Source organism: Columba livia, chromosome 10, assembly GCF_036013475.1.
Source record: "Columba livia isolate bColLiv1 breed racing homer chromosome 10, bColLiv1.pat.W.v2, whole genome shotgun sequence".
Classification (NCBI taxonomy): Eukaryota; Metazoa; Chordata; class Aves; order Columbiformes; family Columbidae; genus Columba; species Columba livia.
This window is the reverse complement of record NC_088611.1, coordinates 9,999,910-10,023,922: the sequence shown is the minus strand read 5'-3', so window position 1 is coordinate 10,023,922 and position 24,013 is coordinate 9,999,910. Positions and strand designations below refer to the sequence as shown.

Here is a 24,013-nt window from a genome sequence, read left to right as displayed (position 1 = left end):
GTGGGAGAAAAGGGATTGCCTTCAAACTTGCCTTTTGGCACGGTTTGCACCTAGTCCAGGATTTCTTCTCATGCTGAACCAGAGATGGAGATGAGCTAAGACAGTAAAAATGTTCACTGAAACCAGTAGCTTTGAGATCTTGGGTTAGCTCAAATTCATGTGTGCAGCTGTGAAATCTCATCTTGGATTTTATCATTTTCTTTTCGTTTTCCCTCTGCTCAGCATTAAGGCGTGCGTGAGTGTGTGTGTTGTGGTTTTTTTTGTTGTTGCTGTTGGTTGCGGGTGGTTTGTTTGTTTTGTTTGGTTGGTTTTGTGGGTTTTTTTTCTGGCTTGTATTTGTTACTAGCCAGGAGCCATTGTGGTGCTTTGACTTTTTCGAAAGCTTCTTGAGATTATTCTTGGCTTAATTTAAGTACCTTCTCCTGCTCCAAGTGATCCTTTGTACCTATAAATAACACCTGTTCCTTAATGCTCTCAGGGCTACCTGGCATATTCACACTCTGTCCTTACAGCTTCTCCGTGCGGTGTTGTCTTCGTAGATCTCTTGAAGCCCTCCTGTGTCACCCATGGCGGTGCCACATCTCGGCGACCAGGAGCTGCCAGTTCTCTGGCATTCTTTACCCTGCCCCCTTAGATGTCAAATGGGATGTTTTAGTTAAATGCATTAGTGTTTTTTTCACTTGTTGCTGTTCTTTCTGGCTTCATGTTTTCACAAAGCATCTTCACTCAGTGTTGCTCATACCAGAGCCTGAAAAACCAATCTGGTGTTTCCTGCAAATGTTTCCTTTTGGAACTGCCTGTATATCCAGTGTCTAAATATTTCTCTCTTTTCGAGTAGCAATTTTCTTTTTGAAGGAAACCAAAGAGGTTACATGCAGAAATAAAACAAACACTGGTGTATTCTGAACTCTTTGGTACCCAGGATGTTTACTTAAAGGTACGTTTCTCATGTTAGACCTTTGGTATTTTGGGGCTATCATTGTGGTTTAAGGGTTTTAGAGGGTGTTTGCTTGTAGTGTTGTGAGTTGTCTGTGCTTTGGTTCTTAATTTACCCAGAGGCATGGCTGTGTCTCCAGAGCCACATGAGATAATTTTCCCCGCAGGTGAGGAGTTACGTGTTGGCCATTCCTTGTTGGAATACAGGTCTCTTGGTCGGTTTTCACTGAAGGGACAGCCTTATCCTGCAGTAAATTTTCCTGCATCTAAAATCTCTGTTTATTATTGTAGAGTTACTAATGATGTTGTGTGGAGTCATATGCTGATTTGTTATGTGTTCAAAAAGTCGTTGCTTTGTAATTACTGTTGCATTAATGAATACTGTTAGTAGGCATTGATATTCAGTGTCCAGCTCTCAGGTGTATAATTTTTCACTCTCTGAAATCACTATTGCAGTCCTCTCCTTTTGTTTGGTTAGATGCATCATCTCTAAATTAATAACAATTATGCTATTTCTTGTGTTGTTACGGCTTGAAAAAAATGAGGTAGTGATTTCCATTGGCAGAACTACGCATAAATGAGCGCAATGGCAAGAGGGTGGTTACCCTCATGTCCTGCAGATATGAATTGAAGGTGGTTATTTTAACATAATTAAAATATATGTAGATCATAATTCATGTAGGCTTTCGATTTAAATGTTGGCTGCAAGGGTGATTTTCCTCATTGATGCTGCTTTAAAAAGAAAAACCTTGGAAGACCTTGAAACGGGCAAGATGCAACAGCGTGCGGAAGGGAGGTAGGAGATTTCACAGCAGCAGAAACCTCTAATATGTCATTTAATCAGGTCAGCGTTTGAATCCTGAATGATCGAGTTACTTTGCAGCAACATGTGTGATTGGGACTAAATTGTTAAGCTTGGAATATAAATGTCCGTCTTGCTTGTGCTTGAATTCTCCCCACTTGTAGCATGGCAGAACTGTTGGCAATGTGAGATTTACTTCAGTTGTCTTCTTCCACCCGGCTAAATGTGCACGGTTCAGGTTAGTTTTGCTGGAGCTGCGGATGGAACGGGCTCTGCCGGCACAGCAGGTCAAGCATTTGGTGCATCCTGACAAAATACAGGTTTTTGAAATGCTTTGTTGTGCTCCCAGCAAAGCTTGTTCGTGGCAAATTGAAAACGAAAGGATGCCTTCTCAACACAAAAAGAGTCATTTCAGTAGGATCAGGTTCTTTTTTTCCCCTCCCTCTTTATGGAAATGCAGGAATGATTAATAATCAACACATTTCTGTAGCCGCTTTTGTTCCATATTCTTTAAACCTCTTAAGCTGTCATCTATTCATTTTAAACCTCAGAAGAAACAAGTATAGAAATAGACGAGGTAGTAATCAGAGGGCTTCTGAGGAGGTGAAGCTTGCCTGCAATTGAATATATACATTTTGTATAATTCTACATGCCTCCTGCATGTAAATATTTCACTTAAACACAGAAGAGGTCTTTATTTTGTCTTTAAATAAATAATCTCTTCATCCTGTGGAGTGTTATTGTCCTTATGAGTATATTAAAGCTGTGCAACTTTCATAAATATGAAGTTGAGAACATCTATTTGCAGTATTTCCATCATTGCCAGCTATGTTACTACTTTTTTTGCTGATTTTTTTTTTCTTAATATATTTAATATAGAAAATAGAATCCTTATATTTATTCTCTACTGTGAGCAGGCTTTGGCCTTGGGGAAATATCAGGTATCTAAGTATAGAATAGTCTGAAGAGAAACTGCTAAATTTCAACAGGGAATTGCTAATTTTCTTTTAATTTTAGTGTTGCTGTGCAAAAAGGAGTTTGGTTTTTTCAAGTAACGGAGAAGCAGCTGTGTTGGTGTTAAATATTCAGTGGGTTTTTTAAGTGACTTATTTAAATATCTTCATCTTTATTGATTTCCCTCATCTGAAAGTACTCTCAAGTATGATTTTTGAGAGAGAGGGAATAATTTTTCTTGACTCTTACCTTTCTCCACTTGGCATTTTCATAAAGTCTGGGTCTGTATTTAAAAAAAATGAACTGACTTAGCTTTTTGTTGCCAACGAAAGATTTGATGCTCGCTTTCTCTAACTGCAGAAAAGTTGGTGAAGACTTTCTACTAAATGCTTAAAATAGCCAAAGGAGATTTGGAAAAAATGATGAGTGGTGTATTACACAACCAGCCTGGCTGAAGCTAAAAGTGCTTCCAGATCATGTAGAAAGGAGCAGGCTGGAGAATGGCAGAGTGAGAAGAATTGTGAGCTGCAATTCCAAACTGATCTGAGCTGGAAGTACCGAAGGTGAAAGGTTTTAATAGCGACCGGAGTCCAGCTGTTGCCCAGCAAAGGCACCACTGAGAGCTTTGAGTGTCACTTCAGCAACTCTCTGAGCTGTCTTCATATAGAAGTGTCAGAATAACATCACTTAATGCCCCAAGCACTAGGGAAAGCCTCTGAAGGGAAGACAGGAATTGCATAGGTATGTTTGAGTTCGTGTTTCTAGGGAGCTTGTGGTGAAGGAAGGCGACTGTATCTTGTGAGGGCTATGAAATATTCCACTCGCTTGTCCAAATCATTCCAGCCTTTCTGAAGTACATGGGTATTTGCAACTTCAGACATCTTGCTTTATATTTTATAGTAAACTCATCAACATGCTACCTAATTGCTACATAAATTCTCATGCAACAGTGTCCCTTTTTTTAAAAAGAAATAAAAACCATAGACTGGTCACGTTTTTCATTTTGCTATGATAGCAAAAACTGTGCATACTTGATTGAATGGAACCTGGCAGGTAAAACGGGCCGCGGTGAAAATATTGTTGTGAACTTCAAGTGGTAAGATCTAGTGGGGATCTAAATGTATAAACAGTGAGAGCATTAACGTATCACATGGTGCAATTATGGTCTTGCTCAGGCCACTTTATTAGATGCAGAGCAATTGCTGACGAAAGAACAGGATAAATCCTCGGAAGCACTGAAATGCACATTAATGCATGTCTGTGTAACCTTCATTTGTCACCCTTGTGCATGGTGGGGTAGTATACGATCATGCAATCACTTTTTCCTGCAGGACCTTTGTTCAGTGTTCAGGCTTGCTGTGTCATCATTGCATCAGCGGTTATGTAGTATTTTATTTTAATACTTAATCAGTGTGCAATTCTGCCATTTTTCACTGTATATCATGAAGATCTGAAGAGAAAATGCATGGCTTGTGGTTAATATTCAATAGAGTAGAATAGGATGTAATTACTTCACAGTAACAGCTTTATTTATCACCTTTCCTATGTGGGGAAAGCTGCCTGAATCAGTGATTGGAGCAGAGAGCTGATTGTTCCAGCTGCTTTGGTTTCATTTTGGATCTGTTAGAAACAGATCCGACTTCCAGAGTGTCGTGTCTGACAAGGAGCTGGTTTGTCTTACACCGTCGTTGCCCCTGTGGGTTGCAGATTGCTGACCCTGATGGTGCCCAGCCAGCACATCCTTGTATGTCGATGTTTTGTAAACATATAAGCCTGTGGAATCTGAAGATCTAAAAGTCTTCTGGCCATGAAGTTCATGTAGTTTTCCCCATGGCGAAATACATTCAGTACTAACAAGCCGCTGGTGGCCATATTAAGGTGAATAGGTGAAGTTTAACTCTTCAACTGCTTAAGAAATACACTTTATTTTATAACTACTAGTCGTGGAAAAGTTATTGCCTTTCATTTTTTGGTTTATATCTGTAGCTTTGTAACTATGAAGAAAACCTAATAAAAACATGTTCTGTTTTCCCTTCTTGCATTGGACAAGATCAAACACTCGCAGACCTCTCCCCGTGCTGCAGGGAAGAGGGTTTGCTTGCAGTTAACAATGTAGACGTTAAGCTTAACTTGACAACTTTCTTGACTGAAAAGCATGAAAAAAAAATACATTTGCACTGTGACTAAATCTAGCATACAATTAATTCTTCTATGCAGTTCTGTGTGTTAATTGCTGTCATTGTGTGAACTGATGGTTTAAGCAAAAATAGAAGATTTTGTAACTGGTGTGTTGCTTACCATGCATAATCTTTGCTTAAAGTGTCAGCCTGCAGTGGCTTTTTGAATCTATTCTGTGCTGTCAATCTCTATGAATCATCTTTATGTAAATGAAAGATACATTGAAGAGAGCAACCCTGGGAAGTGTGGTTTGCACTTCACTTTCCACTTCTCTTGTTTGTTCAGAAGCTATAAGCTGGTTGTGTCAAAGTGGAGGCGATTGTTTCTGGATTAATGCAATTACATTCCCTTCCACAGGCTCCGTGGAGACCTTATAGCACCTTCCAGTACCTAAAGGGGACCTACAAGAAAGCTGGAGAGGGACTTTTTACAAGGACATGTAGTGACAGGACAAGGGACAATGGCTTCAAACTGGAAGAGGGTAGATTTAGATTAGCTATAAGGAAGAAACTCTTCCCCATGAGGGTGGTGAGACATTGGCACAGGCTGCCCAGAGAAGCTGTGGATGCCCCATCCCTGGCAGTGTCCAAGGCCAGGTTGGATGGGGCTTTGGGCAGCCTGGTCTAGTGGAAGGTGACCCTGCCCATGGCAGGGGGTTTGGAACTAGCCCATCTCTAAGGTCCCTTCCAGCCTAAACTATTCTATGATGTTACCATACCCTCAGCTCTTTCTCTTCTTCCACAGCGTGTGTTACTCTGTTAAAGGTCCCCAGGGCCATACCCAGCTCCTACTGAATTTGTTTCTGGTGGACTGAGCCACCAGCTGAGGAGGCTGCAGGGGTCGCTGTGGTGGACAAGCTGATCAGCGCATCGGGCAGCCTGTCCCTCACTGTGGGATGCAATGGGAATCTGCCACCGGTGCTTCACCCCTTTAGAAGGGGATTTAGATTTGAAGACAGACCTTTGCCCTTCTGTGAATGGCATTTGACACTGCCCGGTGTGCTCTGACAGTGCTTTGAGGATAGATTAGACAGGCAGGCAGAGCAACATCAAATAGTTTTTTGCTTTAAGAAAGGCATGTAAAGAGTGAGGGTGTCTATCTCAAACAGCATCCCAAGGTAAAATTATCAAGTTCTGTCTCTAGTGGGTCTCAGCCCCCTCGACAGCGTAATCATCTGGCGGAGGTGAAGTGACCTGTTTTCAGTGTGGGCTTTTTCCCTTTTTGGTGTGTCAGTTAGCAAGGCAGCCCTCAGCAGCTGCGCTTTCCAGGCAGTGAAGAGAAAAGCCCCAGGCAGGTCTCTCCTCAGCTCACCGTTTCTCCAGTTGCCGCGTTTGCCTGTAGGAAACTACCAGGAACCTTGAGAAATATAATACCACGTGAAGGAGAAACCTGAAATCTCACATCCACGCCATTGCCAAAGAGGCATTGGAAACAGCCTTCTGGCTTTTCTGGTACTTTGTTTAAACTTCTAAGCTGCTACTTTAAGCACTGTCTTTGAATAGCTTAATTTATGTTTTTGCGTGTTCAGTTGCTTAGCAACAGAGAAGAGGAAAAATAGTAAACGCAGCTAATTTGGTTTTATTACTGATAAGTTAGCATCTCTTTAGTATAAAAATGTATCTTTAATAAGACTAATGAGCTGTAATTCCTGGCTTTTGCCAGGCAGAATGTTCAATAAACTGTGTTGATGGGGACTGGGTAGAGATCCTGACACCCCAAGGGGTTTGCTGTTACCTGCAGCTCTGCTTTGAATGCCTGTGCTTGTGGTGCCCTTGTTTGGGGGGTATCTTATGCTGCTGCTACTTTATTAGGTGAGTTTCTCCATTTCTTTGTGCCTCATTTTCCCAAACAATAGAAGTGACTTGATTTAAAAACTAGACAAACAAACAATAAGAAAACCCCTAACATTAATTGTGTGAAGTAGTATAACTGCTAAAGTAGAAAAACAAGAGGTTGAAAGTGTGTAAAATGGATCTGTTTGCCTGGGAAAGTGTTGAAATGTGTTTCCATTTTAGTATGGTAGTGTTTTTGACTGGGACAAGTTATAAATTTCCTGGTCTTGCATCACATGTTTGGCAGCAACAGTTAATTTTTGTCATTCATGGGGCAACATTCCTGTTGCCCAAAAAAGCATTTGTCTGATCAAGAGCTTTCTGGAATTTGTTTATAAACTTTTCCTTGCTGTTGGAATATTTGGACAATATTAGCAGCAAAACCCCAGATTATTCCAAATGGTTGAAGCAATCTCTCTGTTTCATCTGTTTTTATAGATTGCCTGTTCAAACTATGTCCCATGAACCGGTACTCTGCTCAAAAGCAGTTCTGGAAAGCAGCAAAGCCAGGAGCTAACAGCACAACAGATGCAGTGCTACTCAATAAACTGCATGTAAGTATTAATGTACAGGCTGCTTTTGGTCATCAACACTCTCATCCATACTGCTCTAAATAAGCATTTCCAATCAGCTTGGCACGGTTAACCAGGGGACACCGAGGAAGTATATAGAAAACAGTATACAAGATTGCTTTTGAGCCCTTTGCTGGGATCTAACTTCTTAAATATTCTCTGATTTGTGGCAACATGCTGTTCAAGGTATGTGTGTCCCAGTATTGTTATGTGTGATACTGGGTTAAAGTCCTGGTAAAAAGCCGTTTAAGCTTTTGTCGTTAACCTCTGCTAACCTGTAGTACTGCTCTCTGTGGGCATTTTGGGTGGTAACATCATCAAAACAGGACCTTTCAAACAAAAATGCAGAGCAGGGGATTCTCGGGTGTTGCATCTCAATGTGGGAAGTCGTGGGTATTAGCTGTGCTGGTAGGGGCCATCTGAGCTACTGGTCTGGTAAATCCATTGGGATTCCTCAAACAAGCATGGCTGCTGCTGATGCATGTAAAGGTTGATGGGTAATTATAAGGCCAAACAATCTCTCCTTCCTTATTAGCTTGCAGTATTTAATATTTTCCTGGGTAAAATGTTGACATTCAGCAGCTGAAAACCCAGTAAGGCAATTGATTGCTGTTTTTAGAGTTCCTATATAAAAGAAAGCCAACTTAGCTTAAATACCATCTGTTGACTTTAGAGTTAAATAAACTCCATGTTTGTGTTAAAATTACATAGCTGGAGTACTTCATGTCAAAATTACAATTCTAAATATTTTTAGTTTCTTTAAGCCTATATTAAGCTCATTGTAGACTGAAATACAAAATGGCCCTGTAGGAGAGTGTCATTTGCTGATTGCCATATGGCTGCCTTGCTCCTGCCTTTCACAAAGGCTGTTTGACTCATTTTGATTCTGAAAACATAATTTTATAACCTAGAAGTATTAACTTGGTGAGGAGAAAGCTATTTTGGTACTGGCTGTAGCACAAAGGTCTCTGACTTGTGCAGCATTTCTACCGCCCCGTTAGTGATGCTAAGAGAAGCAGATCATGCCAGCAAGCTTGAAGGAGAGGAGGATCTGGGTTTGGTTTTTCTGGTGTATAAGGGAAGGGGAGAGCTTATGCCCTCAGGTTGTATCTGCGAGTTCATGGATTTTAAAAGAAAGTATGTTCGCAATGCTGCATCATGTAGAAGAAAAATACTTTGTAATTGCGCCGGATTACATTGTCATTTAAAGTTGTGTTCTCTTTCCTCAGTACGTGCTAGTTTGAGTGTTTGGGACCTGTTCTCGTTCATCTGACACTTTGCCATTTTGAGCTGGGATCCCTATGGAAAAACAAGATTAGAGTGATGCTTGTACAGAAATGTACCACTATGCATGAACTGCTTACTTGATTTGAGGGATTTGAGTGCTTTAGAGTCTTACTGGAGGTTTTTTTAATATGCATCACTTTGACGTAAAGGCTGATCCTTTATGTGGCATGTACCAAATCAGGTCTGCAGTGACCTGGGGCGAATGCATGGCTTTAAAATAATTTGATCCAGTGTACATCACTCGTATGTCAGAACTTATTTTTCTGGCAATCATATGGGTACGTGTGTCATCTTTTCCATTTGTTTGCACATGGAATAACACTAAGAAAACTCTGCATTTTGCATTACGTGTTTGGGGGGGCTTTGCTCTGAAACATGTGCATGCAATTGTTAGCTCTGCCCTTGGTTATAATTCTTTATCAGTGCATATAATTTCTAACTAAATTGGTGATGCAAGTCGTATTCATCATCACTTGCCTTTTTTGGCTTCTGTTTGTCTGCTGGTGGAATTTATTGTCTGCTGTGGAGCGCTCAATGCTGAGGTCAGGTTATTTTAAGTTAATGCCATTTAAGGGATTTAAAATCTGGGACACTTGTCTTTCTTCAGTATCAAGAATCTGTGCTGGTTGAGAAGCTGACATCTAGTGGCCAGAGAAAATGATTCTTCTGTAAAGATTGTTGGGTTTGGTGTGTGCCCTTTTGAAATACTTTCCAAGTTTTAATCATATTTTCACAGAATACATTATTTTCTTTCTATATAATAAATGTGGCACCCAATCCAGTTCAGGCAGAGAAATCTTGTCCTTTGTGATTGCTGTTGATAGGGGCCTGATGTCTTGATGAAATCCTTTCTTGACAGAATACTTTCAAATCAAGCAAAAAAAGTTGTATTTCAATAATAAAGATAAAATTGTGCTGCATTGTATGTCTGAATTTACTTTTGAATTTGAATGAGCAGCTGTACTCCAGGTTCTCCTGGAGCAAAAGCCAACTCTCATACCTAGCAGAGCTTCTAAAAATAGCACCTTTTGTATAAGCTGAGGATGATGAAATTTTGTAACAGTGTACAGATGCCTCTTCCTTTGCAGTAGCCAAGCTTTGTCGTGTTTTATTACTACTTTACCTTACTACAGTTGGGAACTGTGGGCACTTTCTTCTCCTCCAAGAAAAAAATGGACCTGCTGTAGTCCGAGAGATGTGAGAATGAAACCATAAACGTTGATGCTTAGCCTCCAAAAAAGTCTAGTTTTAAGTTACCCTACTATCAGTTAAAGCAAATACAGGGTTGTTTGGGTTTTTTGTAATGTAATTTTTCATGTAAAGAGAGAAATTTTTACAAAAGGAAATGGTTTAAAAAGAGCCTGGGCAAAACAGCTCACTTATTTTAAAACAAAACTAAGTGCAAGAGCCTAGTTACAAATTAAGTTATTATACAGAACAATGTATCCCTACGATCATTCAATTTTGCAAGGGCTTTCCCTTGTATTGCCATGTTAGTGTGATACAGAGGTGCCCAGCTGTATTTCCACAGCCAGTCTGTAATGTAGCACAGAGCATCTTTCAGTCTCACAAAACACAAACTCTGGTGCTGGTGCATTGGGAACTCAGGTGTTCAGAGCTGTAGCGACTATTTGTAAATGTCTTCTGAATAACCTGCTGCAGGGTGAAGATGGCTGGAGTCAGCACACGGAGACAGGCGGTGGAAAAATTGCAGCTTGTATTGACAAAGTAAAAGAAAGATCCAAAGTTCAGGTCCCTTTCTTTCAATTTCTATAGAAGTCAGTAGAAAGGAATATAGGCTTCCTGGGCTGAGTTGTTACCCATCCCTTTTCACCTTCCCTCCATAGCTGTGGTGTTGTCTTCTCATGGGCTGTCGTCTATCTTGTCTGAGTTTTTCATCTCATGTTTTATTGCAAATTTTTGTCAAATTCTACCCTAATCACAGATTGCTTAAATGCTGTGTGTCTTTCTTCCTAAGAAGCTGAAAAAGTAATTGGGAAATGACCCTGCTGAAGTTGGAAAAAGGAAATGATGCTGTTTCAGATACTCAGTGTTTTTCAGTTCTTTGAAATCATCTTAAAGAACCTTGGGTGTTTGTCAGCACTTTTCTTAAAGCAGTCGGCAATTGAACTGTTCTGCCTTCATTCCAGCATGCGGCGGATTTGGAAAAGAAACAGAATGAAACTGAAAACAGAAAGTTGCTGGGAACAGTCATCCAGTATGGCAATGTTATCCAGGTAAGCTGTGAACATCTTTGCAAGCCGTGTAGGATTTTGCTCAAACTCCCCTGCTCAATGTGACTTTGAGTTTCTGGAATTCATGGGCAAGAGTCTGTGGATTTGCAGAGTGTGACGGTGCCCTGAAGTGGGATCCCATGAATCAACAACTGGAGATACAGTTATGATGGAGCCACTTATTTTATTTTATTATAGGTTAATTGGGGTTTTTTTGAGATCACCATATGATTACTTTCTACCTATTTCTACCTATTTCCATGAGGTAAAGTGCTTCAGAAGCAGGGATAGTTACCTGAGAGTTTTGAGTCTTAGATTAAGAAATTCCTCTACCAATGGTTTTTGTTTTATTCTGCTGAGATAATACCAGCCGGCAAAGAGGGCGGCTCGGAGCGCTGATGGACTGGGCTTTCTTGCTGCAAGGAGAAATTAGTTGGCTGCCCTTTAAAGCAAGTGAAGGATTAGGAGCAACCTGGTGGAGAAAGGACAGAGAAGTCTCTGCCTTGGTTAAGTGCACTATTGGCCAATGTGTTTGAGGTTAAAAAAAAAAAAAAAAGTACTTTTAATGGTGAAAAAAAAATAATCACATCCATTTTTGATTGGAATACAAGCATAAACACTGTTAAGAGCAGTGAGAAGTTTTTGCCCTTATTTTCCCATAATTCCTAAATGCTCTGTGAGTAACCGCTATTTATGGTAGTCAAAAGGCATGAAAAAGTACTTTCTGTACACAAGTATTTGTCTGCTAAAATTACTGGAAATTTGACAACGGTTGAAGCTGGGATGTGACCTGTTTCAGGCGTCGTGTCCGTGCTGCTGGCGTGCGGGCTGTGAGGGGACACAGCAAAGGGTGGAACAAAGGGAAGAGTCGTCAAAGAAACAGTCACGTTCTCTGTTAAATTGGAGCAAAGCAAAATAACAGCACATTTACTTCTCACCATTCCCATTTTAGGAGGGAAAACCACTTGGTCTCCAGCATTTCACCACCTTTGATCCTGGGTTTTTGAGCAGGCTGTGACTGTCAATTGACTAAGCATTTCTGAGTGTTTATCGTTTGAAGAAGGGACCGCTGGATTAGCTTAAGATGTTTTGTGCTGTAGCACGGCATATAGACTGAAAGAAGACTAAGTGAAATTGTGCCTCAAGTCATCAATAATTTAATGTAATTTAATTGTTATTTTAATTCCTGTATAATAACTGTGGTTATCGTATGCACACTCACTATTTATTGAGGGAAGGAAAAATAAGCATTCTTAAAACCGAACTCTAATTCTTATTCTAGCTGCTTCACTTAAAAAGTAACAAATACTTAACAGTAAATAAGAGGCTTCCAGCTCTACTAGAGAAGAATGCTATGAGGGTGACCTTGGATGAAGCTGGAAATGAAGGTTCCTGGTTCTACATACAGCCCTTCTACAAACTGCGTTCCATCGGAGACAGTGTGAGTATTAAGAGCAATATCTGCACATGTTGCTTTGTGCACAGCTGGGCAAAGCTTGTTGCAGGAGGCTTGTCTTGCAATTAATGAAATGCACAGATCTCTTAGTGCATGGTGTTGCAGAAACAACCTTTTTCCTATGCTGTCATGAGGGGGAGGAAGATTGCTATGGTAACTTGTATTTTGGAAACAGGGAATGATTTAATGTTGGAAGGAATAAGCGACCTAATGACGCGAGCCTTTCACAATTCCTGCCCAATTCAAAATGGTAGGAAATGCTGAGTTCCTTCAGTAGATCTAGAAAAAATAATTAGCGTATTGGTTTTTAGTGTTGTCAGTTTGGTATCAAAATTCATCATCACTTGGTATATGAGGAATGAGGTCATAGTGAGGTTAAATGGTCCTGTTCATGGGAAATCTGGAAAATAATTGGTTCAGAATTAATGCTTTACCATTTAATCCTTTAATCTCTTTTTTTTTTTTTACAAATCTGAGTCACCTGGGTGACTGTCTAAAACCAGAAGGAATGAAGCTTTAGTGTGCTGTATGGTTTAGTCTAGGTATATATTTGGCACCTAACCACAGTTGTCTCTATCAAATAGGAATAATTTACCCTGTAGGCTTACCCATACAGTTTGATGTGACTGCTTTCTAGAGACACACACATGGTAAAGCCGAAGCACAGAGTAGTGTAGTCTTAGTGGTCATTAAGCTCTTTTTAGATTGCATCAGTTCTCAGACACTTTATCACTGAGAGCAGTTCCTTTGACTGCAGAAGAGGCTTTTTGCTTTTTCATTTAAGGAAGACTTTGCCCTAGAAGAAGGGAAGAACAGGACCTTTACTGTCCATAATAAAATGCATTTTTCTTGAGTCATGCCGGCCCAGTCAAGAATCTGATTTTACAACTGGAAGTGTGTCTTGGAGGAGGATTTTTGGCTGACCTTTTGCTGTAGGAATGATTTGTTAAATGTTAGTCAGTGAAACATCTTCATGAAAAGCAGCAGATAGGTTAGTTACCAGAATCGCAGTCTGTGTTTCTTCTTTGAGCCTCTGAGTCAAATAGTATAGGCTTTTTTTTTCCTCCCTTGAGTGACTAAGTACGATGAGCTAAATTCTGAAGCAAACAGAACTCTGATTTTCATACTCAGGCTGGCATCTCTCCAAACTGCGAGAAGGTGATTTCCTCTCATCACTCCCATATTAGAAAAAAAGAAAGAAAAAGAGATTTCTCAGGTTGCAAGTTTCTCTCTTGATGCTGCACTTATCTACAGGTTGTCATTGGAGACAAAGTGGTCCTGAATCCGGTCAACGCTGGGCAGCCTCTCCATGCCAGCAGTCATCAGCTTGTTGATAATCCAGGCTGCAATGAGGTAAGGGCAGAATTGCACAGCTGGAGCAGCTGTACAGACCTCTGTATGGTCCAGCTAAGCTGCTAGGACTTGTTATGAAAATCAGTAAGGTGGTTGGTACCTTTGGCATTGTTTAGGGATAGTTATCTTGTTGATCAGCAACTTAATAGAGCTGGCAGACTTTTCTCATATATTTTGGGGACTAGACAGAGGTTTGAGTTCGATCTCTTTTGCTTGACTGCCTGAAAATAAGATTTGCTTTTTTTCTTCCAAAACCCAAGGTCGTGGCACAGTGATATGTAGCAAGAGGCTGCCTAGCAAGTCAGCTTTGTAGTTACTTGTTCTGGAATAAATGCAGAAAAGGGCTTTCCTTCTCTAGAGTAATGCGGCAGAGACTGCAGTATTATGTTGAAAATTGTATAAAAGTAAAGAAGTACTGCATGGCAGTATCTTGTGCAGGTGCAAGACATTAGGACTAATGGTTTTAGTTCTCTTTGTAGGTCAACTCTGTGAATTGCAATACAAGCTGGAAAATAGTCCTTTTCATGAAATGGAGTGATAACAAAGATGATATTCTCAAAGGGGTAAGACTCAAAGCTCTGCTTGCCTGTAACTTGTTCACTGATGGGCAATGCCTGTATTGACCGTGTCTGGGCTTTGACAGGGGGATGTTGTGAGGCTGTTCCATGCAGAACAGGAGAAGTTTCTGACTTGCGATGAGCACAGGAAGAAGCAGCACGTCTTCCTGAGAACGACAGGGAGGCAGTCGGCCACGTCTGCAACCAGTTCGAAAGCTCTGTGGGAAGTAGAGGTAAGAACTGTAACCTAGGCTGGGGGTGGCTTTGTAGAAACAATTACTGTTCAAAAAACTGAGCCTCTGGTTTTCTTTTTTCTAGGTAAAAGCCTTCCTGGTGTTTGAGGTTTAATCTTAAAATTCTTTTCCTTACTGTGCTTTCAGTGTGATATCAATGAGTTCAGATTTGTAATGCTGCAGCAGGTATTTCTCAAATACATGTTCTTGAAAATTCAGAAAAAGGGGACAAAGAAATATCCATTAAGTCATTTTCTTACCAGTCACTAAAGTTTAACACCAGCTAATGAATTCAACTGTCCTGCTGAGTGTACCGAACACACTATTTTTGGTATGGAATAATGTGATTATGCATATCCTCATTTGATAGGAGATTGCAGCCCTTTGCTAGTCTCTGTGCCTTGCTTGTCTGGACCATTTTTTTTTCTTTACTTTTAAATAGCATGACTAACACCCTGGCCATCACTGGCTTCTTAAAATATCCTCACGCTGTTGATGTGGTTAGAGTTGATTTATGGTTTTATGTGTTTGTCATCTGAGAATCATAAAATTAATTGTGATGGTGGATACATGTTTTTTCATATTCTCTTTCCGGAAGTATCTGCTTTGATATACATTGAAAGCCTACCTAGAATTAACATTCCTTGGACATGTTAAGATACATCTGTAGCTTCTGTGGTAACGGTCCATTTTTATGCAGTTACCTGCTGTTAAATGTGAGGCAGAGGTAAACTAGTCCTTCCCCAAAAGGCAGAGGTCAGGTATGCTGATTTTTTTTTTTGCCCTTAAGGAAGCAAGTGTATCCATAGAGTAGCTGCTGTGGAATAGCAGATCATCTGATTTTAGAGGCTCTACTTGACAGCAGAGAAGTCCAAAAGTACATGTTGACAGTCTTCATATTCTTTTGTACAACACCCTTGCATTTGAAACATTTCCAGGTGTCTTCTCTCACCTGCTTTCAGAAGGTCAAAAATTCGTTGTACCAAGAAGTTGAAGTATCTATTGCATCTCTTTAGGAGCTTTGTTTCAAGACCTAGCAACACATGTACATCTAAAGCACCTTTCTAATTACTCCTCTGCCAACTTGTGCCATAATCTTCCTTCCATCACTCACCAGACTCCAGTGGAGCACCAACCATGGTCAGTGACTCTGCCAGCACATACAGTCACTTGACAATGAGCAGAAAATCAATGCTTGTGAATTGTTGAGGAGAAAATTGTACTCTGTTGTGTGTTGTTCACACCTCAAAGGTTGTTTCATCTTTTCTGGAGCTCCTCGTTCTGTTTCCTCTACATGAAATACAGTGAATGATGTGTTTGAAAAGCGAGGTCACTGATGGACAGTGTAAATGTGGTTTCGCTCTCCCTGCAGGTGGTGCAGCATGATCCTTGTCGTGGTGGTGCGGGGTACTGGAACAGCCTTTTCAGGTTCAAACACCTTGCTACTGGACACTACCTAGCAGCAGAGGTAGGTGTTGGGGCTTGTTAGGAACTCTGCCTTTCCTTCCATGGTATTTTCTTCCTTTTATACCTTCTGAAAATCTCTAGTTTCCTGCCCTAAAAATAGACACAGCAGGGGAGGGGAGGGGAGGAGAGTGCTGTTTGGGTCCTTAGCGTTAATAAAGAATAGATGGCTAGTCACAGCAAACCAGGTGAAAGAGGCTTGAAAGAATACCATGGTACTGGGGTAGTCTTGAGCTTATTTCACTTTTTTATGAATTCTAGAGGCAATAACTTTTCTGCAAAAAATAGACACTAAATATTATCTTGTCATGTGGGCAGTAGAATCTAGATGAATTTATTAATAGATGAATAAATTGTAAATGGCTGAGAGCCTTTGGGGAAAAATGAATTCAACTACTGTAAGTTTCTCCTGAATCAGTGATTTCTAAGCAGGATTGTAGAACTGACTGTAAAATGGAAATGAAGTTAGGCTTCTGATCAGTCTTGTAAGAACTGCAGATAATGCTTAGTTGTCCAAGCACAAAACAAATCTTTCTCTCTCCATAGTAAAGTCGTCCTCTCTCCATTGAAATAACATTTCAAGACATTTTATTAAAAAAATAAAATCCAAGGTTATAATTTTGTGAGGTTTGCTGCTTAACACTTGCAAATGTTTATTAAAACTACTTTTATTTACTTTAGAGCATAGATATATCACATGCCAATATGGAAACCTCTCTAATAGAAGCTGTCCTAGATGTAAGCGTGTAGCCGAAGGGCTGCCTCAGCCTCTGCTTCTGACACGAGAGCATCAGTGGGACAAGTCCAGATTACATATCTCATTTCATATTCTTCTAATAAGCAGATTGGAAAACCAGCAGCATTTTGTCACATGCACACTCAAATCCTTTTCAGTAGTGACCCAGTATAGAGCATTTCCAGTAAATCTTGGGTTTGCTAATCAGCAGAAACAAAACCATGTTCTTACAGCATGCAGAAATGTACTAGAGGAGATTGCTCACCTGATCTGTGGTAGAATAGCATTTGTTCTAAAAGATTTCTGCCAAGTCAGTAATTTATAGTTGAAAATTCCATTTGGGATTTTTAAAGAAAAACAAACCTGAAACTTGGTAAATTATCATGAACAAGTTAAATCTCTGCATGTTTGCAGATTACTAAGCTGCTTAATTCATGGACACACAGATGCCCAATGAGAAACGGATCAGTTTTTGTACAGTATATTTGTTCTGCATGTCTGGTGGTGCTGTAGAGTAGAGTGCATTTTTTTACAAAATAAGTTTAGACCACACTGAGGTTGTTTCCCACTTCCAGCTCTGTTAGAGTTTTGACATGCCTGTGATTCTGTTCCATCAGGTAAACCCTGACTATGAGGAAGATGACCTGGAGTGTCAATCCTCAGTAAGTATAGGCAAGAGTACGATCTTGCCCCTGATTGAGGAGGGCTTGACACAGGCCCAGGTATTACCTGACCAGCATATAGATGGTCCAGGCTTTGTTGCTAGTGAATAAACTAAAGAACTGAGAACGATCTAAAGGCTTTCAAGGCCTCTCCAGAGGAGTGGGTATTGAAAACTGGATTGGGCTTTAGTGGAGAGCAATGCACTTGGAACCAAATTTATATGTTACCTGGACCCCCTTTCCTCCCCACTTTGTAGCATCACTTTTTCTGTCTTCCTGTTTCTTAAACCTTTGCCTCCTTGAAGCACTCTCTTGAATAGGTCTGGAAAGTGAGTTGCTTAAGGGGACAGCAGATGGCAAGTGTCCCTACCGGGATGCTCACGTAGTGCTGTGCCAGTCAGCTGTCTGACCTCCCTGTTTAAGAATTTAATTCCCTTTCTTCTTTTAGATCAAGGGTCTAGAGAGGAAGAATGGCAGGGTGAGAATTACTTCAGTGCCATTCTTCTGATTTCCCTGTGAATGCAAGTCTGTGTTGTTTTCAGTAAATGTTGTATTGAAGACTGAGTGTGCTGGTGCTTTGTACTTACAGAAGCTTCTCTTTGGTGTCAAAGGGAAGCAGCATTGCCGCAGTAGTTGAAAACAGCTAAAACTGGAACAGCACTTTCCGTGGCGAAGTACATGTTTTTAGTTGGATTTGATTGTAGGCTTACAGAGCTTTCTTGGTCATTTATTCTTTATTACGGTAGATTTGCTCCATTTGAATATGAAAAAGAACTACTTCTATTTTTAAAAATGCACTGTGATGCTTTGAAGATCTGTAAGGTGAAGTTTTCCTCCTAAAAGCATTCGCCATTAAAACACTTACCCTTGCCCCAGATATTGAGGTGTTACCCTGATTAGTTCTTGGTGGTATTTGGCAGCAAACACTGATCTTCTGACAGCTTGACTTCATTAAACAGACTGGAAAAACAAGAAAACAAACAAAACGAAGCTATTGTTGAGGGGTGGGAAATCCAACATTGATCTGTTTTGTTGGCTTAGCTTTTTGGAAGTTAATCATTGTCGAGGTCTTTTATTTAGACATTCATCCTACTGGTGTTATGCTAATGTCTCCAACTGATAACTGCAGTAGTAACAGTAACGCACTGGATTCAGAGTTGTGCTGATTTTTCCCTGCTCTGTCTCTTTACCACTAGGTGGCAAAAATAGACCATAAAGAGTAGGATCAGAAGCACATAATTCATTTCTGACACAAAATTACTGCATCGTTTAACATTTACTAGTGACAGGATGGTGTAGGCTGCTTTATCCAACTTTATCTAAACTCCAGCTTTATCCAAATGTGAGTTGTCTGCAAGACGGCAGGTTTTGTAGCGCAGGTCTGTGTTTTGTTTGTTCTCCTACCTCGATGACCTGCTCAAGAGTGGGGTTTACATGGGCACGGGTGAGATGCCAGCTAGTACCTGTGCAACATTAAAGGGGGCTGCTATTGTCAACTTGGGGCCTGAAGGTTTAGTTCTCCTTAAATTGCCCTGTTTCCTACTTTGTAATTTACTACTCATTTTCAGCTTTGCCACAGTGTCAGTAACTGACTGGTTGTCTCCTGAAGTACAAATTGTGAATACAGAGCAGCTGCCCTACTGTGGGGATGAAGGAGACAGCTGAAACTCAGAGAATTCATTCCAAGTGAGCGAATTTCTCCCAGTATAAAGCTTCCAGATGGACTCTGTTCAGTGTACGGGTGCTTCTTCTCTTGAAGGCACACTCCCAACGTGTATTTGTGTTCCATACAGATAACTGTCTGTTCCCATGTACAAAATCAGACTTTAAATGTCACTATTTTGCAGCCAAGTTCATTGACTACAAATGTGCTAACTGCAGAGTATCCTGTGGCACAAGCTATGTTAGACACCTTTTCTCTGTGTTAAAGGATTGCAGTCCCTTACACCAGGAATTTGAAAGACAGGCACTCGAGTGCTGACTGCTTTGGGCGCTTACCTTCCACAGTGCCCAGGTCACAGAGAACCTGATAAAGTGGTTGCTTGATCACTTAGAAAATTACACATAGGATTTAGATGTTTATTCAGGGACAGCTGGCTCATGTGTTGTGAGTTAGCAACTTCTTTTATTGACTAGTGAAAACTGATAGTTCCCTAGGAAAGGTTTTAGAGAAAGTCATCCTTCCTTTTCCCTAGTTGATCTTCATTTTTTCCTACCCTTTGGTGCTATCTTCTGTGAAACCAGGGGTTTGCTCGGTTATGTTTTGTTAAAGGAGGCTGGTAATTTGCTAGCAGCTTGGAAGTAAAGATACTTCTGATGCCACGTCCTTTGTGGAGTATCGTTGTGTTTGAGTGCATCACAAGCTGAGGTGTGAACAGCAAGACAGCTAATTCCTGCTCCGGCAGGGGGGTTGGACTAGATGATCTTTCGAGGTCCCTTCCAATCCCTAACATTATGTGATTCTGTGATTCTTGATTTGCTTTTGTTTAATTTGTCTGATTGATAGATGTGAGTCCTGGTTTTGCTGCTGAAGTTATTTCCCAGCAAGATTGTTGATACATAGAGTTGCTGTTTGCAGCTCACATAATGACTTTGTTAGAATGGTACTTGTAGTACGTCAACACATTTCAAAAGGCGGTAGTGTCAGGGGTGGCATCTTAGCAGCCATGGGTCATCTGAAACCAGTCAGAGCTCCCAGTGTGCTGTGGGGTGAATGGCTGGGCGATTTGGAGTCCCTTCTGGCACTGTCTGCAAGACATAACTTCTGTAGTTTAGGATTTATTGTGTTTGTGATCCAGATATACTCAGAAGTTGTTAACACCAGGGAACATGAAGAAGTGGTTGGCAAGAGCAGCTGTTCGTCAGCTTTACTGGTGTCCTAAAGCCCAGCTGTCTTAACCGGTACTTGCAGTGGTTCAGAGTTATGTCTGAAACTACAGGACACATCTATTTAATGCTGGGCAGGTGGGTTTGGAGGGCTTGGTCTGACTGTGTGTGATGGGACTTCTTCCACAGCTGGACCCTGAGCAGGATGCCTCCAGAAGGGGCTTGCGCAGTGCTCAGGAGAAGATGGCCTACTCTCTGGTGTCTGTGCCCGAAGGAAACGATATCTCCTCCATCTTTGAGCTGGACCCTACCACCTTGCGAGGAGGAGACAGCCTTGTCCCCAGGTACAGCTAAGCATAGTGTTAGAACTATCTGTTTTGGAGCTTGTTTGTTTTGGTTTGCTTTTTTTTTTTAAATCCTTTGGTATTAAGAATTTTATTCAAAGTAATGTGGAAATATATAACAAGTGCCTGAAGCTTCACTTAAGTGCTTTACAATTAAGTTATAAGTAGCAGAACCCCGTTTTACAGATGGGAAAATTGAGGTTAAGTGACTTCCTTGCCAGTGAACGAACTGGGACTAAAAGCCTTGGGTGTCCCATCAAGCTGTTCCCATGATGTGTCTGTATGATGTTAACTAGGATTTAACATCAAACATTTAGCACTACATTTTCTATTGTTTATGTGTCCTTTACTGTTCGTGTGTTACCTCTTGCTACTTAGAAGACGTTGTACCCTTTGAAGATACACAGTCTGCGTGCTGGCTTTTTGCTGTCTGTTCCCGCTGAGAAAGCACAGTATATTTTTCCGTCTAGTTGATTTAACTCTCTAAATGATCAGCCACTCTGAGTTAGCAGACGTTAACATGGCCACCAAAAGCAGCATCTTGGCTGCCTTTGCTGTCTTGTGTTGCCACAGTTGTGGGAAGAGGAGCTTGTACTGCAGCTGAGAGACACTTTCTTATCCTGGCCTAAGATGCTAGTCTGCCTGTGGCTTGACAGCTTTTATCAAGGAGCTGGTCCATGAAAAATAAGTGTCATTGCCAGAAATGCCATGGAAAACTAAGTCTGGGAACTGCTATCCCCATAGGGCTTCTGCTAGAGAAAATTGTTGTATGCTCATCTCCTGTTTTGTTATCTTAATGTAACTTTACTTGTACAGCATGGACCACCTACACAGAGTCAAAAAATACTCAGTTTAGAAAATATAAAATAGATATCAGTGTTACGGGCTGAAAAATACAAAGGTCAAAGAGGAAAGTGACAACTCAGGTACACTGTATATAGCATGTGGAAATGTGAGGACTTGAAGATGTTTTACTTGTTACTGTGCAGCAGCTGAGTTACCGCAACAGAATAGAGATGTTCTGGTTTACAGCAGAATCTATTTCATTATATAAGACTTCTTAAGGTTAATTTATAGAATGAAATAAGGAAAGAGGAGTCTTATTCCTGTTATGGTATGCAGCATGGATAAAGACGACACTTTTTTTTCCACTTGCTCCTGCCAACATCTTGCAATTTGAGCAACGCCAAGATTTCCCATCTGGGAAGCTGACTCATGCTTTGAAACTTCTGACTTTCTTTCAGGAACTCTTACGTCAGACTTAGACACCTTTGTACTAACACGTGGGTTCATAGTACCAATATCCCTATTGATAAAGAAGAGGAGAAACCTGTGATGCTTAAAGTAAGTCTTATATAAGCACATTCTTTGATTCCTGTGCTTTCATGGAAGTGTGGTTGGCAGGAGAAGTTCCAGTCCCTTGAGACCACTGGGTTTGTCAAACAGCAGCAGCTTAACAGCAATGAGTAGTGCCTACGCAAAATGTTTTATCTAAAAGATTAGGTTTTCACAGTAGTTTACTAGTTATGCTGTTACAGTTTCTTGTTGTGCAACAGTCATCACAAGGAGAATTTTTTCCAGTGTTCACATCAACGGTTTGCAATCTCTCCTGATATTCTTCTGATTTAGGAACACCTTTGAGCTTGCACAGAGTAGTACTGTTCTCGGAGCTTGACTTCGTCAGTAGCCTCATCCTGTCCAAGTGGATCATGGCTTTTCTTCTGTTTCATTATCACTGAGTAGGTGAATCCAGTACTTTGTTTTCTGCCTCTTGGTCTGATGATAAAACTTCTCTGGGTTTCAGATCGGTACTTCTCCAGTGAAAGAGGACAAAGAAGCTTTTGCTATAGTACCAGTTTCCCCTGCAGAGGTTCGGGACTTGGATTTTGCAAATGATGCGAGTAAGGTTTTGGGTTCCATTGCTGGCAAATTGGAAAAGGGAACAATAACCCAGAATGAAAGAAGGTAAGGAAGCAAGAATTTGGTTCAGATAATGTTGTTTCCTTTACTCAGTAAGTTTTTATTTGAAAAGTTTATCTACATACAGTATTTTTGGAAGAGGGGTTTTATTTCTTTCATTATTAGATTAGAAAGAAAAAAAAAAGTTGATGGTTTTATTGTTGACGTGTCCATAGCGGAGGTTCTCAAGCCTTTTCTGTCAAGCCCTCCCTGTTGCTCTGTGAAAGGAGCATGAGAACTGTTGTGAACTCAGAAGAATAATCCACAGCGTACCTTTCCTGATGGGCTTTGCAAGTTGAGTGTGGGAATTTATAATCCATCTTGTGAAGACTGAACATATGACTTCTTGCAAATCCTCTGCCAATGTCCTGAAAAGTATGTGGCCACACAAAAAGAGCACAGAGTTGGCTGTGTAAAACCAGGGCCTGTGTGCTTCTATTTTATATATTTTTTTTTTTTTTTTAATTCCTGCCCACACACTCCCCCCAACAATTTAAAGAACTGCCAAATAAAACCTGACGAGTATGTAGTTGTCCTAAAGTGATACCGTTGTCTTACTGCTGCTGTGGTTTAGCTATTAGACAATATGGCTATAGCAATAGCTAGTATTAGTTCCTAATTTTAAGCTCTGTACAAACCTATTTGCTTTATCCAGCATCTGAGTCAGCCTCTAGCTCATGTTCTTTTTTCACTCAGCATTTTGAAATCTAGGTAAACTTTATCTGTCAAAAGAACAATGTCAGTTTAAATTTGTTGTCTTGTATTAACAACTTCTTGCTTTTCCGTAGATCTGTTACCAAATTGTTGGAGGATTTAGTCTACTTTGTTACTGGTGGAACTAATTCTGGACAAGATGTCCTTGAAGTGGTATTTTCTAAACCTAATAGAGAACGGCAAAAACTGATGAGAGAACAGAATATTCTAAAGCAGGTAGGCTGCATGTTTTTCTAAACTCTGCCTATGAGAATGCTTGTCAAAAAAGAGAAACTAATAGGAGAGAACCTGGCCAAATTATTGTCACCAAAAGATCCTTTGAGTTTCTAGCTCTGAACAGGTACTTCTCAGGGGACTGTAGGCATACATTGCTGGAAGAAGAAACTATGTGGTGTTGAATAAAGGTGACCAATAATGTCTTTTGTCCAGGCTACTTTATTATCAAGAAACAAACTTGGCAACCATAGTGTATTTCTTATGTACCTTTTAAAATTTTTAAGACACTGAGGCAATGCTTTTACACTCAATCAGATGAAGACAGTGTCTCATGGGATTTTATCAATGTGTTCTACTAAATCTATAGATTTTCAAGTTGTTGCAAGCACCATTTACAGACAGCGGCGATGGCCCGATGCTGCGGTTGGAGGAGCTTGGAGACCAGCGTCACGCTCCTTTCAGACACATCTGCCGGCTTTGCTACAGAGTGCTGAGACACTCTCAGCAGGATTACAGAAAGAATCAGGTTTGAAATATGTCTGTAGCTTTCAATGGCACTAATGTTGTTCCTGTGCTCCAGAAAAAAAGTAAAGCTGCATGCCATTAATTGAACTCTGCTGTTCTGTGCTGTGTTTGTACCATCAGCAAGAGATTTTTGGATTGCTCAGTTTTGCTCTACCTGGCATTTTTCTTATCTG

General features: G+C 40.6%; 1 protein-coding gene across 16 annotated transcripts in view; it reads left to right on the top strand.

The window, feature by feature from the left end:
- The window catches only part of ITPR1 (inositol 1,4,5-trisphosphate receptor type 1), a 174,398-nt gene that overhangs the window by 41,642 nt on the left and 108,743 nt on the right, over window positions 1-24,013 (top strand). For 9 of the 16 annotated variants that reach the window (XM_065074557.1, XM_065074555.1, XM_065074563.1 and 6 more), the window contains 13 exons: window positions 7,141-7,256; window positions 10,712-10,798; window positions 12,078-12,236; window positions 13,506-13,604; window positions 14,084-14,167; window positions 14,248-14,394; window positions 15,767-15,862; window positions 17,212-17,256; window positions 20,272-20,426; window positions 21,671-21,770; window positions 22,231-22,391; window positions 23,174-23,315; window positions 23,683-23,841. In XM_065074557.1, coding sequence (XP_064930629.1) covers window positions 7,141-7,256; window positions 10,712-10,798; window positions 12,078-12,236; window positions 13,506-13,604; window positions 14,084-14,167; window positions 14,248-14,394; window positions 15,767-15,862; window positions 17,212-17,256; window positions 20,272-20,426; window positions 21,671-21,770; window positions 22,231-22,391; window positions 23,174-23,315; window positions 23,683-23,841 — 1,550 coding nt within the window. The remainder of the gene's footprint in view (window positions 1-7,140; window positions 7,257-10,711; window positions 10,799-12,077; window positions 12,237-13,505; window positions 13,605-14,083; window positions 14,168-14,247; window positions 14,395-15,766; window positions 15,863-17,211; window positions 17,257-20,271; window positions 20,427-21,670; window positions 21,771-22,230; window positions 22,392-23,173; window positions 23,316-23,682; window positions 23,842-24,013) is intronic. The other 7 variants (XM_065074570.1, XM_065074569.1, XM_065074558.1 and 4 more) reach the window with 3 other exon arrangements.